Source organism: Leptodactylus fuscus, chromosome 1 (genome assembly GCF_031893055.1).
Source record: "Leptodactylus fuscus isolate aLepFus1 chromosome 1, aLepFus1.hap2, whole genome shotgun sequence".
Taxonomy (NCBI): Eukaryota; Metazoa; Chordata; class Amphibia; order Anura; family Leptodactylidae; genus Leptodactylus; species Leptodactylus fuscus.
Window position 1 is genome coordinate 66,422,442 of NC_134265.1, and position 17,958 is coordinate 66,440,399.

Sequence of the window (17,958 nt, forward strand, 5' to 3'; positions counted from 1 at the left end):
ATCGGAAACCTCAAAACTGGTGTGAACCTAGCGTAACAGTTCAATTTCCCATGGTGGCCCCATACAGTATCATTCTCTCTTAGTGGCTTTACACAGTATCATGCCCTTTAGTAGCACCAGTATATATATCCTCTAAGTCAGGGGTCCTCAAACTGCGGCCCGTGGGCCACATGCGGCCCACCAAGAACTTCTGTCTGGCCCCGCCGACAACGCCGGCAGGCGTGCATTTATAATGAAGCTCCTGGGGAGCTCGGGCCAGGCCATGGAGTGCACTTCACTTTACCTATTGGAAGGCACTGCTCCCGATGTCTGTGCGACCTGCTCTGCCTCCAGCCCACTGTTTAAAAAGTTTGAGGACCCCTGCTCTAAGTAGTACCCATATAATGTAATGGCCCCTCAGTGGCCGGGGTGTGAATTTACCCAAATGTATTTCTCATATAACTGCCATCCTTCACAACTAGAAAAAGACAATAGTTGTATGTGTATATTGTTGAATCGCTTGGTTCCCTAAAGGTACCATCAAGCATATGCCACTTTTGAGTTCATAAGCAGCAGAGTGTTTGACAGATTAAGGCTCTGTTCCCACGGAGTAACGCTCTGCTCATTTAGACACGTAAACACGTCAGAGCAAAGCACTTCAAAACAGATCCCATTGACTTCAATGGTTGCCAGCTTACGCACGCTACACATTGAAATCAATGGGTTATAAAGCCTCGCTCTGACACGTGAAGCACCTCGCTCTGACACGTGTTTACGTGTCTAAATGAGTGGCGCGTTACTCCGTGAGAACGGTGCCTAAGGATGCAAAAATCCTTTTCCATTTGGTAACATAGTGTACAGGGGAATTTCTTGGAAGTTTCTTCTGTGCCTCTATGTCCCTTGATCAAATGAGCGTTTCTGCCTCGATGATATGAGAATGACCTTTGCAGGTTGGCAATTCCCTGTTATTATTAGATATACTTGTTGGATTTGTTCTAAATCTCTCGTGTAATCTTGGTTTTATGTTTCTCTTCCTCCATTTTATCTTTTTATTCAGCAGAGGAACTGGATTTTGTGGAAACACACAAGTGGCCTTCAAACAATTACCTGACCCAGCTTGAAAAATATAAAAGATACGTCAATTCGCCGAAATACCGATGTGCAGTCATGTGACCACACCACTTTTTTACATTTTTTTTTAACTATATACAAAATAATATTGCACCATAATGCCACCTTCAAAGGTACCTTCCTGAATATAATAAGTGCTTGACATTATGTCTTAAGACATTATCTGGAGAAGATCTGTGAGCCGACAGCGCCAATGGCTAAAACAGATCACAATCACAGATCGCTGCTACAGTCTCTACCGCAGGTTTCCATGAATAATCCATTCCATACATCTGTAGCCCACAAATGGATTTCTGCTACAAGTAAATAGAACCTTAAAGGCGTTCTGTACTTAAAGTGACTGACATTGAAATTCTTTCAACATGTGGGAATGGATGCTGTGAAAGCATCAATCGCATGGATATGATCTGTCAGCTACTCATGTATCCCCGTACTTTTTTGTTTGAATACATTAAAGTGTAATGGGCAAAACTTTTTAGTAACCTCAAAAAGAGAAAAAGAAATATTAAAAAGTAAACCTGCGAAATGTATACTAAAAAATGCAAACTTTTGAGATCCGTCATTAAAGGCTAAGGCCCCACGTAGCAGTCCGCAATGATAAACTGTAGCAGAAATGTATTGCAGTTTTTCCTCCAGTGCTTTTCACAGAAAGTCCATACAGTTTTCTTCCATATGGGGCCCTGACTTAAAGGGGCTCTATCCAGTGGCGTAACTACCGTAGAGGCAGCGGAGGCGGCTGCCACAGGGCCCGGGCCATTAGGCGGCCCAGTGACAGCCACTACCGCTGCGTTTTGTTTTTTTTTAATTGGCTGTTACGGGCCCTATTCACTTGCCGATCCTGGCTGGGCCGGGATCGTCAAGTGACCCCGCGGGCCCCACAAAGGCTATCATTATACTCGGGGGTCTTTGTAGACCCCCGAGTATAATGATCAGCGGATCGGGAGAGGTAAGGGAACATAACAAACAGTGTTACTTACCTCTCCACGATCCTGCCAGGCCTCCGTCCTACTTGTCTGACGTCTCGGACGTCACATGAACCCGGCCTGCTTCCCGGGTCATGTGACGTCCGACGTCATAGAAGAGGGCCGACAGCGGTCAAGACTGCGTAGGAGCCGGGGGACAGGTAAGTAACAGTAATTTTTTATGTTTTTCTTCCCCGGGTCTCCAATTATTATACTCTGGGGTCTGAAAAGACCCCAGAGTATAATAATTGTTTATGGGTGTCCACTATGAGCTGTAATACTGTGTGCAGGGGCGACTATGGGGGATAATACTGTATGGAGGGGCCACTATGGGGGATGATACTGTATGGAGGGGCCACTATGGGGGATAATACTGTGTGCAGGGGCCACTAGTATGTGCAGGGGCCACTATGGGGGATACTAGTATGTGCAGGGGACACTATGGGCTATGATCCCAAATGTAAAGCACCATGGAATTAATGGTGCTATATACTGTAAATAAATAATAATAATAATGATACTGTGTGCAGGGGACACTATGGGCTATAATACAGTGTGCAGGGGACACTATGGGGCATAATACTGTGTGCAGGGCTTACTTGGGGGGGGGGGGCATGTCAAAAGTTCGCCACGGGGCCCCGCCATTCCTAGTTACGCCACTGGCTCCATCAGCAAAATTATGCTGTAAGAGCCCCACATAAAGGCTATTCAGGCACCGCTAATGTTATTTTAAACCTCCCCTCCCGTTTTAAAATAAAACCATAAAAACATATTTGTAAATCATACCTATCGTGCACGGTGGGCGGTCCTCCACGGTCCGACGTCATCTTCGGTCCCGCCTTCCTCTTCTTTCAGCAATGTTCTCCTGTCCTGGCTCTTCCCCGCCTTGATCTTCTGTTCTTCCGGAGGGTTGTGTTCAAATCCTGCGCGTGCGCAGTATCGCTCCCTCTGGAGCAATACTGTGTACATGTCAGCGCCATTTTTGTTGTAGTTCTAAGTACCCTTTAGAACTGCGCAGTACGCTCGCGAACTTCTTCATTCCGGAAGAAAAGAAGATGAAGGCAGGGAAGAGTGAGGACAGAAGAGCGTCGCTGGAAGAAGAAAGAGAGGAAGGCGTGACGGCAAGATGACGTCGGACCATGGAGGACCGCCACAGTGCACGATATTTCTGATTTACAAATATGTTTTTATGGATTTATTTTAAAACGGGGGGGAGGGGGGGGATAACATTTGTGGTGCCTGAATAGCCTTTTTAAAGGCTATTCACGCATATGTGGGGCTCACACAGCATAATTTTGCTCATAGAGCCCCTTTAAGGAGGACCTTTCACCACCTCCACCAATTCAAGTTCTTATCATCTCTTAATAGCTGCTGCTCCATTGATTCTGGCACAGTTGGAATTTTTGCTGAAGCACCCATTGTTCTCAAGACACATGTGCAGTTAGTTTTGATGTCTGATGTGGAGATTGGTAAGCAAATGGGGCCAAAGTAAGAGAAATTGTTGGGTGAACCTTGCAAGATTCATCTCTCAAGGTTTACCTGGCGGTGTTGTTCAGACAGACTACGTCCGATCGAAACTGCTATTATTATACTCCGGCATAACCCACGTATGTGACGTCATTAAAGAGACAGCATGGAGTCGTGACGAAGTCCAGGACAGGTAAGTGACACTGGTTTTTATGTTTGATCACCTTCTCATATATAATAATACTTTGTGGGTGGTGAATCTCAAAAATATTGGGTTCAAAAAATTGCTATGGGGCCCAGTCTTTTGCTGGTAGGAAAGGCAGTATCAGACAGGTAGAGTGAGTCAAAGCTCCAATCAAAGGCAGCCAGTTTCAGAGCTCCTGCCTGACACCGCCCTCCTAACTGTACAGAGTCTAAATAGCATAACAGGCACTAAACTGAATAGCACTGATTGCTCAGGAATGGTGGGGGCTAGAAAAAAAATGCATCAGTGGAGCAGCAGCTATTTACAGATGCCAAGAACTGGAGGTGGTGAAAGGTCTCCTTTAAAATAGAAATTTACGAGTGTGTTACACTTGTGACTAACATTAGGAGGGGTAAATTGTCTGATTTAAGCGACCTCCATATCAGCATTCTGGGAAAAGGTAAATTTTTCTTAATTAAGAACGAAAAACTGTGCTTTTTAGTGCCACCTACTAGTAGGTAGCTCCCTCAAAGTTCACCACTGACTAGAGGCAAGAACCACAAAACAGTTTTCTATGGCTGTTTTTTTTTCCCCTCTTGGAACACGCTTTCTGTGGAGTATCAACCTATGGGAAGATCTCTTTATATAGGTGGCAGTATAGGCACAGTTATTTGCATACCTTTTCACAAATTTACATAGGCTCACTAATCCTAAAATTACCCTTCGTTCAAATCTGCGGTTGGTAATCCACTCGGGGAGTCCGCATCGGGACCTTCCCGAATGCACTGGCAAGCAGTGTTCAGTGAAAGCACACGGACCCCATAGACTATAACTGGGTCCGTGTGCTTTCCGCGCGCTGCCCACACAAATCATGCGGACATGAAAGTAGATCACGATCACCCCATTATAGTCTAAGGGGTCTGTGTGCTTTCACGGCACACACCACTTGCCAATGCATTTGGTATTCCATTCAGGGGGGCTCCCCATGCGGACTTCCCTGAACGGATTACCAATGCAGATGTGAACGAGGCCTTAGTGACCACATCCTGTGCAATTGACATTTCCAGCCCTTACCTGTGTTACAAATGTCTATAGGCAAATCTAGCAAATTGGGTCCGCCTCCAGTGCACTTGCTGCCTATTTGAACAGATATAAAAGATGTTTACTTTTGCATTGCTTCATCGGTTTTTGGCCACAAAACTGCACAATTATTAGTATGGAAGGCATTTTGGACCTAACAAACTCCCTTTATGTTGACTAAAAGCAGACAAGATCTGTCTTTGCTCTATAATAAATAGTAGTCGTAACACTAGTTGTAACACTAGTATGCACAGGGCTTAGAATATGTTCACACATGTTGGGTTTGCAAATTCTGACACGCATTATACATATCTGCTTCTTTTTCAAAGCAGAATACGCATGAATAAGCATACTAAATATTCTAGCAAATTCTTTTACATGAATGTCTGTAACACAAAGAGAGAGTTGCAGATTCCCTATTCACATTCACAGGATACAGATTGTCATTGGTATGACACAGATTTTGGTATGTAATATACCCTGACAATTGTGTGAATAGTCAACATATGTATAGATCTCTATGAGGTAAACTCTAGATAGCACAACAGCCTTCCCCATGGACATGCAATCTTGGAAGGGCTCAGCATGCATGTTATCTGCCATAGGGAGAGCAGGACACAGCTGCCATTGTATATCTGGTAAAGGGATTTATTCCATACATGCTGCAAACTCAAGCCAGTTTCCAAGTGCCTAAAACAAGCTATAGATACCTTTATGTTACAGATATGTTACAGTTTTCACATAACGCAAAAACATATGACAACCCATCATCTGTAAGCCTGACAACTGCCTGTATTTATATAGGATATTTTTGTGGTGGAGAATTATTTTATATTGATATTAACTTACCAGGCAGATGTTTTATTGAACTTGTTGCCTAAACAATGGCTAATAATAAGAATAGCACCTGCAGTATGCATGAGATTCTGTATTTTATAGTTACCTTAGAAACTCTATCGCCACACGTACGCCGTGCATCTCTCTATACCGCATACCAGGATGGGGACTAGATTTGAAGAGACTTTTTAACATTTGTTCCTGGTTTTGGTGAAGGACGATATAAGCAATGTAATATGTGAAACTGTTGGATGAAATAGTTGTCATGTTTCTGGAGTTATTTAATGTCCCTTTGTGAACCTGGGCTCTGGGTGTGCATTGTAATTCTGCATAGGTTTTCTGGCATCAACTATATAACCATATTGATAGGATATGCCATCAGTATTTGCTTAGAGGGGATCTGATTGGTAGTGTCCCTACTGATCCCTGACAAGGCACCAGGGTATATAGTCCAACTCCTCCATTGCCAGCAACACAATTGAGAGGTGATGATTCCCTGAATTTAACACATTTTTCCAAAATTGTCCCTCCATTGCCAAGATATTAATTTATTTCCCAATATGCAAATGACCAGTATGAGGCAAACTGAGCGCGGCTATACTCTGCACAGCTGTAATATGCCCTTCTTTTTTCTCCCTCTTTGACCTTTCTTTGAGTGACCGGTCAGGGACCTATGCTGAAATCTCACAAGTGTATTAGAGCAGTTTGGAGCAATGTAGCCCCTCCTGATGCTCCATACTACTCATTTGCATTTTGTCATGTCCAGTTTTAGACAGACCCAATACAAAATAAAAAATGTGAAATTGTGCAATTCAGAGGGGGTTGTGCAGATTGCTGCAGCACTGACCTCTAGGGCCTTGTTCACATGGGGCACGGGACCACGTGTTCTGGTCCTGATTCTGATGCGGGAAGCTGCATCAGAATTGGACCAAAATGTGCCTGCCACAACTGTTGCGGCTTCCGACTGTCGCGGCTTCCCGATCCGGAGTAGGCCCAAATGAATGGGCCTAGTCCAGAGGGTGCTGTCCCGAGGCGGACACTGGGACTGACTCAGCCGTGGAATCTGCCTGAAGAAAGAACAGGTTGTTTCTTTTTTACATGAGCTGGAACATACCACTCATGGAAAAAAGGAAGGTAGCAGTCTACATAGACCTCTATTGTGAGGGGGTGGATTCGGCTTCAGAATCCACCCCCTCTTGCCCCATGTGAACGAGCCCTAGCACTTCCTAGATCCTACCCTTTCAAGAGTCTTCAAGGGGTTCTCCAAGACTAAATCAATGACCTATCTTTAGGACAGATCATTAATTGGAGATTGGTGGGGATCCGACACCCAAGGCCCACATCTATCAGCTGATATAGCAGAGAGCACAGATGTTGTTGTTCACACAAATATACTTATTTCTGTCCATGGCTGCATCCGTCTTCCGCCACCCTCCATCCCACTGAGGCTGTGATATTACAACAATGGACACAGAGTTTGGCTCCTTTCCTGAGAAGAGGGGGGATTAAGGTTGAATTGCATTTATTGGTCGCTTCCAGGGAAACCCCTGCCTGGAGTGCTGGGCCTTAGATGCCGCAGGCTGGCATTCCTGTACCCAAATCCCAACCCATAGTGGATGTGTGTTATCTATGCCACTGTCAGAGGGCACCTTTGAGGCATCTCCCTGCATAATGCGAAATAAACTAATATTTCAGCAACAGAGACACAAATTTTCATGGGGAAAATGGGGTTACATTTAGGTGAGCCAGACCTACGTACCCATGTTGCTGGTTAATATTGCTCCACACTGATACCGTTTAAATGGGTTGTCCAGAATTTGAAAGTCATGGCTGCTTTCTTTCATAAACTGTGCCACATCTGTCCATGGGCTGTGTCAGGTGTTGCAGGTCAGCTTCATTGTAGTGACTGAGGCTGAAGTGTAACATTGGACATAACCTGTGGTCAGATGTGGTTCTGTTTCTGGAAGACAACAGCTCTTTTTTTGAGTCCTGAACAATCTCTTGAAATCTATGATCCCACGTTACGGTTAAGTCGCTTTTTATTTTTGTTGCAGACTTTGCTGCAGTTTTTTGAGCCATAGCTAGGAGTGGATTTAGCAGAAGCGCAGAGTACGAGTATAGTAAAAAAGCAGGTTTTCTGCAACATGGGCACTTAGCCTAAATCACACTATAATGGCCAGACCAGCACTAACTGGACATTGAACTATAAAAGAACATGAGAAATGAGATCTGCGTTTTATAATGGCATAGGAGATAAGATTTTTTAGGTTGAGCAGGTAATATTTGACGTTTTTCATACCATCTGGAGCATTGTTATGGCCTGATCTACTATACTGCCATTTTTGTATTCATATGTGATATGATATATACTATAGTGCAGGCATGGCGTGAGCCTGGAATGTATCGGGGTGTCTATCTGCTACATGAGCTCTTTTTACATTAATAAAAATACATTTCAACTAAAATTTTGTCATTTTTCTGAATGGTTATTGAGCTGGCATCAGAGACAAAAATTCGGATCACTATGTAAGTGAATAGGAGCAAACCTACAGAGGCTAGGGGTCCACATGACCGAAAAGCAAAATATCAGCAACATGTAGACAATAGATAAATGGAAAATATATTCACCCATAAGCCCCACATTATCCAATCTGCTCCATACACGTTTTTACTACCTCAAAGTCAGAGACATCCTTTTTACAGTTCATGGAGTCTATGCTTCTTAGGGTAAGTTCACACAGGGTATTTTGGTCCAAAACCTGAGGCGGTAGCTGCCTCAGGTTCTGGACCAAAATACAGGTAGCTGCGACTGGATGCCAATGCAGTGCACCGGCATCCAGTCCCTCACTCCACTCCGGATTAGGCCCAAATGAATGGGCCTAGTCGGGAGGGAGTGTCTTCAGGCAGATGACGCGAGGTGACTCCGCCTGAAAGAATGAGCATGTCGCTTTTTTCCAGGAGCCGGAAAAAAGAACTGACCAACTCCCATTCATTTTAATGGGAGCTGTCTCTTTGGTCAGGATTTTGAGGCGGATACGGCCTCAAAATCCTGACCAAAAAACCCTCCGTGAACTTACCCTTAGGCTAAGGCTCCACGTAGTGGGATGCAGCAAAAAAAGCACTGCGGGACTAATGCTTTTCACACAAGGTCCACAGAGGAAACTTTCTGCTTCCACTATACCTATAGGGGAACCACCGTCATTTTTGTAGGTATAATTGACATGCTGTGCTTTCCAAAACTGCAACGGTTTTGGAAATCGCAGCGCGTCCACTGCGTGTATTTTTCCACAAGGTGTGGATGGAATTCGCTAGTGATTGTAAAACGCTGCAGTTTTTTCTGCTGTTCTCTGGTGTCATCACCTGCTGAGCATTCATGAGGTTTTTTTTTTCCTCTCTGTTTCATAAATTCTAAAAATCCCTTTAAGGCGATAACATGGTATAGTTTATTTTAGAGCATGCAAATAATTCATCTAATTTAGTTTAATGTCAACTTTAATGGAAAAATCCATAAATATTTTGAAGGAGATGGTTACGCAAGACTCGGATCTGAACTTGGAACCAGATGGAGGCTTCTGAAATGAAAATGAAGAGGAAATCACAAATTAGCATATGTACTATAAAAACAACATTTCAGTATTGTAAGTTATCTGTATATTAGATACAAAGAAAAAAATGACAATGACAAATGAGCATCTTATCTGTAAGTATCCTACTTCTGTATTGAATCAGGAAAATTAACAAGTTTCTTATTTAAACAATGCTAAAATAATTTTATGTAAAACTATTTAATTAAGACAAACCAATGGGAAAACTTTATCTTACAGAATACAATAATGCCACAGAATACATCTGCTTAATGAGTAACACAATAGCGTCTTATGGCTCTCATTACCATTTCATTACTCCAGGGCTCCAATGGAGATCAGCATGTTCTCTAACTCTCCGCTGCCATCTAGGGGTACCAGATCAGAACAGCCTCCAATGCATTTCTCTCCAATGAATATCCGCGGTACCTTGGGATGAAACAAAGTCCTGAGTTGTTTAGATATGGTAATATGGTTTTTATTCTTAGTTATCTGACTAAGGATGGTCTTACACGACCGTAGTGGTTTTTGCGGTCCGCAATTTGCGGATCCGCAACACAAATTGCACTTTAAAAATTAATTCCGCAGACATCTGCAAAGTGCATCCGTGTGTATCGGTATTATGCGGATCCACAAAAAACAAAACACACCACAAAACACACATGTTGATATCCGCAATTGCGGATATACACTGATGTATGTTCAGTGTATATCCACAAAAATGCACGCGCCCATAGACTTCTATTGGACGTGCCATGCCGTGCAAGCACGTCCATTACGGACATGCGGTATACTGTCCAGACCACGGTTGCGGCATGCCACACCACTGACAAAATCTATGATCGTGTAAGAGGCCTCATAGAAAATTATGGGACCGTAAATGGTCCGCAATTTTGAACCCGCAATTGCGGACCATTTGCGGTGCAAAACTACAGTCGTGTAAGACCAGCCTAAGGCTTCGGTTCACATCTGTATCAGAATCTCTATCGCAAATTCCGCCAAAAATCAGCTGAAAGAAAAGTCCTATACGGAGGACTTTTCTCACCACCGGTTTCAGTATAAAAACAGCAGAAACCCGACAGTCACCCAACTCTTCCATTAATTTCAATTGGAATCACAGCGACCTTTTTTCCCTCTGCCTGATTTTTTTATTTTGATCTGCTTCCCATTCATTTCAGTGGGCTTTGCTAGGCTGAATCTGCCTGAAGATTTTTCCTCTAGAAAAAAATCTGCTACTGACTCCAACCACCTCAAAATCCACATGCAAAAAGCCATCAGTGTCAACATACCCTTACAGGTTCTTATGATGCGGTTATTTCAGGTGATAAGACCATACTTGGTTAGGGATATATAATTTTTTTCTGTTATTTTGGTCTAAGGACGTCCTATATACTTAATGCATAGGTATGGAGGTTGTCCTGGAGTACTTGCACACTTTAAATGGGTTGTGTGATAACCCCTTACCTAAATAAAGGCTGTAGGTTAACTGAATAAGAATAGAAAAACTTTACTCTCCTGTCCAAATGGGCAGTCTATTCATTGCCATTTTTAGTCCTTTGTGGACCACAAGTCCAGTCAGTGACCACTCAGTAACCTGTACCTGCAGTAATCACCTGACCACATAGAGAGCGTCACCACTTTTGCCATGGCAAGGACGTAAACTAGCAGTGACTGTATTGGAACATGAACTCTGAAAAAGTTGAGTTTTTAAATTTTTTTGGGCAACCTTTATAATTTTTTCCCTTGCAGGCTTTCTTTAGGTAAGTTCACACAGAGATTTTGATGCTGTAATCGTGATTTCAATGGGAGCCGTTCAAGCAGCGAGATGCTCATTCTTCAGGCCGTTTCGCCTCGCGATTCAGCCTGAAGACACTCCCTCCCTTCTAGGCCCATTCTTGGACCTAATCCGGAGCGGAGTGCGCGGCTGGATGCCAGTGCAGTGCATCGACATTCAGTCGCGACTACCTGTCTTTTGGACCGGAACCTGAGGCTGCCTCCGCCTCACTTTCCGGTCAAAAAAAATCAGTGTGAACTTACCCTTTAGGTTTTTAGGGAATTGGACAAGCCCTTTCAGCTAAAATGTGAAGTGAGTAGACCATTATCCAATTCTATGGTATCTAACACTGATTCATCATATTACAGTCTGTGAAATATTTTATTAAGCTTTTAGTAAATTCTGGAGTTATTCAGCACTACTCCTCACACACATCTATACTTGATATTTCATATAAATTCTTAGTGATATTAATAACGTTTCTTCCTCTTGACTATAATGTTACAGGAAACTATGGCTGTTCTGTACAATACCCAGGTATAAGCATTTTAATTAAACCACCATATCAACTAATATACTTTGTAAGCAACTGTGGAGATTTATCACAACTGGTGCAAAGAAGAACTAAAGATTCAAGCTCTGAATATTCCATTTTTGTCCTGGAGATCAGCAACCCGATTGTCTCAGGGCTGGATTATAGGCAGGATAAACTGAACAAGTATCAAGAAGTTTCCACTACCTAGAGGCCTACACCATCCAGTTTTCACTAGTCTTTCCCAGAAACACCTAGCAGCAAGACGCGGTTGTCCGGTCACTTAGAGAGGACCTTTTACCACCTCCATTAGTCCAGCTCTTTACATCATTTAATAGTTGCTACTACACTAATTCTGGCACAGTTAGAATTTTTTCTCTATCCCCCTCCGTTCCTCAGTAATCAATGCTGTTAGTTTTGGTGCCTGATATTTAGACTCTGTACTGACAGGAGGGCGGGGTCAGGCAGGAGCAGACAAGGGGTGTGATTCTGCGCTCTGACACCAGCTGCTTCTGCTTTCATTGAAGATGGCCGACACCACCGAGGAGTGCAGCGGAGCCAGGGATAGGAAAGTAACAGTTTTTGTATGTTGGTATCTCCCCTCGGTCTCCGATTATTATACTCTGGGGTCTGAAAAGACCCCAAAGTATAATAATTGTTCATGGGTGTCCACAGTGAGGCATAATACTGTGTGCAGGGGCCACTATGCGGCATAATACTGTGTGCCATACCTCCCAACTTTTGAACGACAGAAAGAGGGACAAAATGTGCGGCGCGCATAGCGCACCACAGCAAATTTAGCCCTGCCCACTTTTATGTTGACTCCACCCATTCTCATTCATTTGTCATGTTCCCCGACACAGTATAATCCTCCTACAATCACCTGTACATTATATGTCTCCACATTGTAATGTTCCCTTCCAACTGCCCCACAGTATTAAGTCCCTCTCCTGGTGCCCCAGTTTAAACATGAAACTGGATCAGCTGGAGGGGGACATTAGCAATGGGGATAGTTGGAGGGGGAAATAAATAAATGGCAGATGAAGTGGGACATTAAACGGTGGGCAACTAGAAGCAGACATTAAACAGTAGGGGTAGCTGGAGGAGGACATTAAACTGGGGGCAACTAGAGGCAGACCGATGGTTTAATGTCCTCTCCAGTTGTCCCTCAGTTTAAGTGCCTCCTTTATCTGCTCCATTTCATGTCCCCTCCTCCATCACTGCCCCTGGTTTCATCTCCCCCCTCCATTTTTCCCTGAGTTTCATATCCCCTTTCATCTGCCCCCAGTTTCATGTCCTCCCTACATCTCTGCCCCCAGTATAATGACAGACAGACACACACTCTCTCTCTCTCTCTCTCTCTCTCTCTCTCTCTCTCTATCCTGCATCTCAGATTCCCCCTTCCCCCTCCCTTCTCAGTACCTTACACAGATCTCTTCTCTCTTCACTGCACGGGACACTGACACGCCCACCTAGTCACATGACCGTGTGATGTCACACAAGGTCCTTGAACCATAGTAAAGCGTTCCTCCGATCAGTGCAGCCTCTTATCTATTATAAGAGCAGGCGGTAATCAGAGGAATGATTGATCAGTAAATCATTAAAGGGACATAGCAGGACATGTAGGGAGCTGCACGGGACAGAGGCAGGAAAGCGTGAGTGTCCCACGGAAATCGGGACGGTTGGGCGGTAAACTGTGTGCAAGGGCCAGTATGGGGCATAATACTGTGTGCAGGGGCCACTATGGGGTATAATAGTGCGCGCAGGAATGCAGGGGGCGAGGGGAGTCGGTCAGTCAGGAGGGGGCCTATGTCAAAGGTTCGCCACAGTTCCCCACCATTCCTAGTTATGCCACTGCTGCAGATAGAGCTCCTTGCGTAGCAGTGCACATTTCTATGCGACAGTATCGATTATTAGATCTGATTCTTACCACTATAGAATGTCTTTTTCAACAGACATGAGAAGAAATGCTTCCAAATGCTCAGCACTAAGGGTGCTCCTGTGCTGTTCTTGATAAATTTAAGGGTTGAGAAACTTCTTACAGGTGCAGATTACCTGACAACTAGCACTGCACAATGCCCAGTATTTTCCATGAAACATCATACCCTATAGTGGGCTGCCATCACAAACTTTGGGGCTCTATACTGGCAGAATTTGTGGTCTCCCCATGTATCTTATAAGTTTCCTATAATGTTCTTATAATTTTACCAAGTACTCCCCACCCAGTATAATGCTCCACATGGTATATAATGCTCCATAGCAGCCCCATATAGTATAACATTCTCCTCAGAGCCTCCTTAAAGTATGCTCCACATTGGCCCCACACAGTTTAATATTTTCGTCACAGGCCCCATCCAGTATTATGCTCCACAGTGTATCCACACTGTATAATATGTTCCCTAAAGTCACCTCACTCAGTATATACTCCACAGTGGCCCCGCACAAGATGAGAAGAGCTCCCCCTCACAGTATAATATGCTCTGAAAGCCTAGGCTTGTCTCAAGTGAATTTCACCAAAATAGTTTTGACCTGTATTTTTATAAAACACTCACAAAAGAGCACAGTCTGTTCGTTAAAACAATTACACCAATGACCGCAGTTACTATTGTTCACTAGTCAATAAACGCTATTAACTCTCTTCTTTTTGGCACATATATCCCCCAGCATGCACTACAGCTGAGACTTATCTTGGGAGATTTGTGCACCAGAGTGCAGAGACAAGGAATTTGCATGACCAAGCATTACATAATAGATAATGTAAGATACAGTTTTTCTGACATGGTCATTTACATAGGACTACAGCTTCTCTCTCCATGTAAAGCAGGGGTCTCAAACTCAATTTACGCAGGGGCCGCTGGAGGTAGAGTCTGGGTGAGGCTGGGCCGCATCAGGTTTTCCACAAGCTATGCTCGCCGCAGCAAATTTAGCTCGGCCCAATTTTATGATGTCTCCGCCCATTCTTATTCATTTTTCATGTGCCCTCACACAGTATAATCCTCCTACAGTCACCCATACATTATATGTCCCCACATTATAATGTTCCCTTCCAACTGCCCCACAGTATTAAGTCCCTCTCCTGGTGCCCCAGTTTAAACTGGTGGAAACTAGAGGGGACATGAAACTGGGGCAGCTGGAGGGGGACATAAAACAGTGGGGGTAGTTGAAAGGGGGCAATAAATTAATGGCAGCTGAAGTGGGACATTAAACTCGGGAGGCTAGAAGCAGACATTAAACCGTAGGGGTAGCTGGACGGTGACAATAAACTAGGGACAACTAGAGGCAGACAGGTCCCCCTCCAGCTACTCCCACGGTTTACTGCTCCCTCCAGTTGTCCCCAGTTTAAGTGCCCCCCTTCATCTACCCCCAGTTTCATCTCCCCCTACCATTTCTCCCCCAGTTTGATATCCCCCTTCATTTGCCCCATTTTATGTCCCCCCCTCCATCTGTCCTCAGTTGCATGTCATCCCTCCATCTGCCCCAGTTTCATGGTCTCCTCCATCTGCCCCAATTTCATATCCCCCTTCATCTGCCCCCATTTTTATGGTCCCCCTCCATCTGCCCCCATTTTCATGCTCCCCCTCATCTCTGCCCCCAGTTTCATGTTCCCCTTCCATCTGTGGCCCCAGTTTCATGTCCCCCCCCCTCCATCTCTGCCCCTAGGTTACTGACACACACACACTCCACTCTGCATCTCACATTCCTCTCAGTACTACACCTCTTCATCTTCCGGCTGGCACCCTAGTCACGTGACGTCTGACGTCACACACAGGTCCTTGAGTTTTAAACTTCAGTAGTACTAGCTTTCCACCGATCACCCATCACTTTCTATTGCTGTCATAAGAGCGGGGGAGTGATCAGAGGAAAGTTTAAGTAAAACACTGACTAATGGGACATAGCGGGACATGCAGGGAGCTGCACGGGGGCCGCAAACTATCGTCCCGAGGGCCGCAAGTTTGAGACCCCTGATGTAAAGCAACACTGTATGAAATGACTATACACATGGCTACTTTACACAGAGGGAGAGGCAGCAGTCCTATGCTACAGCCAGTAGTGGGGTCAGGTTGGCGAATATAATGTGAGTGAAACAGCAAAAATAGTAAAATAACTCTACACAGAGGGAGAGGTGTCAGCCCTATTTAAGTTACCATAGGACTGCTGCATCTGCCCCCATGTAAAGCAGTCCTGTGTAAAGTAACTTTACATAGGGCTGCTTTGCACACTGTATATTGCCCCTGATTTCACAAAAAGGCAATATACAGTGGTTATTAGACAAAAAAAAAAAAAAAAAGTGTGATGCTTTGTATTGCATTTGTGTGGCGGTACTATCTGTAATAATGATACATGATATACCCTGTATAGAAGCTTGTAGAGGCTATTTAGCTCTGTATTACAGGTCATGCAGCCTGCATGTACTATTGTACCGGCTCTGGGTGAACTTCTGCACCATGAGTCTTTGCATTGTAAGGTCAACAGCCAAAGACTAGAACTGTATGGTTTTATCTGCCTATGTTATGTTTTGTTTGCTGCGTTGTCATAGTGGAGTTGTATGAACTGCATTGTTCATGTATGAGAAACTAGAACAACTGTTGTATAACTGACCCTTGGTTCACATCTGCGTTTGGTAATCCGTTCGGGGAGTCTGCATGGGAATCCCCCGAACGGACTACCGAACGCATTTGCAAGCGGTGTGCAGTGAAAGCACACGGACCCCATAGACTATAATGGGGTCCGTGTACTTGCTACGTGCTGCCCGCACGAATCATGCGAACAGGAAAGTAGATTGTGAAGTACTTTCCCATCCGCATGTTCTGTGCAGGGATCTCGCGGCAAGTACACGGACCGCGTTATAGTCTATGAGGATTCGTGTGCTTTCACTGCACACCGCTTGCAAATGCGTTCAGTAGTCCATTTAGGAGGGTCCCCATACGGACTCCCCTGAACAGATTAGCGACACAGGTGTGAACGAGGCCTGAGGGTCCTCTCCCTACTGAAAAATAAGCTTGATAAAAGTGGGCTCATAGATGTCGGTTTAGATGTCATTTTTAAAGTCTGAGTCAGGTGTCAATCTAAAAGGAGCAAATATATAGAAAACAGGTGTTACTTTTCTTTTTTTTTAATACCTGCTGGTTTTGGCTTCAATAGCTGCACTTGAAAACCCAAAGATATGACGCGAATTTTGAATGATTGAGTTTTAGGCTCTACAGAAAATGCACACCTCTTCCCCATTAAGTATATAGAGAAAATGAGACTTGTAATTCTGCAATGAATATGCTGCCTGTCTCACAAACACACGCTCTTTATTTCTGAAATGTGTGAATGAGATTATACAGATATATATATATATATATTAGATTAATGAAACCTCATTCATGTTGCTGGTAGTATAAAATAAAGTGGGGGGTTTTCCCGCTGCAACCAAATACGCAGCTTGTCTGCAATGTAAGGTTTTAGCCTCATATAGAAAAAGTATCTGTAAGGGAAAGTTTAGACAAATGGCCATACCGAATACAAAATAAATAAGTGTCAAACATCCCAGATAAAATATAGCGCATTCGCACACTGACTATTATAAAGGAAATACAAATTAAGATAATATTTTAATAACATTCGATTCATCAATATCTGTCTCCTGTGGTAAAGTCGCCCTAATTTAATATTAGCAGTGTTATCCTTTATCTGTGTTTCTGCACTGAAGTGAACGCCACATCTTGCATTATGCAAACATTTCATGTCATATCAGCTGCTTTGTGTATGAGCCGCATACAAGCACACACCCTTCCTAACAGCTATATACAGTATATGCACTACCAATGACAGTGCAATTTAGAACCTGCGGACTATGGTTAGAAACAACCCAGCTCAGCCCTTATTTCATGAATCTCACTAGTCTGTGCATTGCAGTGAACTCACCGTTCTCTCCCCCGTGGTCTGTAAGAAGTAATCTTGTACGCTGCTCATGTTATCCAGACTGGCAATATTAACAATTTCCAGATGTCCCTTCTTAAAATTGTATTTCTGCAGAATGTCTTTTGCTCGAACACAGTAAGGACATGTGTTCTTCTCAAACATGGTCACTTTGGATGGAGAGAGTTTACCCTGGACAAATGTCTGAGCCATTGCTGGAGAAGGAAAGCTCCTTTGTTAACAAGTCAAGAGAAGGCATAGCAGAAGACTTGGAAGTGAGGGGGGGATTGGGTTGTGTAACTGAGTCCAGTAGGAGGAGTGATGGGCGTGGGTGGATGTATTTGCTGTTCAGTTCATATGTTTTTTAACACTGTCCTTTCCTCTTCCAGCTTAGCCTGTTAAACCACTTAGATAATAGCGCGCTCATATTTCCAAAGGCAGACTTTGTAAATGAAAGTAACATGACCCAGCCGTAAGATTACAAAGTCATTGCTTGCAACATACATAACATACAACATCGTACT

The 17,958-nt window shown here is 43.9% G+C and overlaps 2 protein-coding genes across 3 annotated transcripts in view; one reads left to right on the top strand and one right to left on the bottom strand.

Moving 5' to 3' along the window:
- RHOBTB3 (Rho related BTB domain containing 3) overlaps nt 1-1,663 on the top strand; it is a 102,671-nt gene extending 101,008 nt beyond the window's left edge. Inside the window, exon 14 of one of the 2 annotated variants that reach the window (XM_075271909.1) lies at nt 1,037-1,663. In XM_075271909.1, coding sequence (XP_075128010.1) covers nt 1,037-1,152 — 116 coding nt within the window. In that variant the 3' untranslated portion in view covers nt 1,153-1,663. The remainder of the gene's footprint in view (nt 1-1,036) is intronic. The other variant, XM_075271917.1, reaches the window with a different exon arrangement.
- A 7,396-nt stretch (nt 1,664-9,059) lies between these two features.
- On the bottom strand, nt 9,060-17,722 carry GLRX (glutaredoxin). The gene is made up of 3 exons (XM_075262443.1): nt 17,441-17,722; nt 9,533-9,653; nt 9,060-9,212 (listed from the first exon to the last, which is right to left on the bottom strand). Exons 1-2 carry the CDS (start codon nt 17,645-17,647, stop codon nt 9,540-9,542), a joined length of 321 nt encoding a protein of 106 aa, XP_075118544.1. The 5' UTR covers nt 17,648-17,722; the 3' UTR covers nt 9,060-9,212; nt 9,533-9,539.
- Nucleotides 17,723-17,958: the final 236 nt, after the last annotated feature.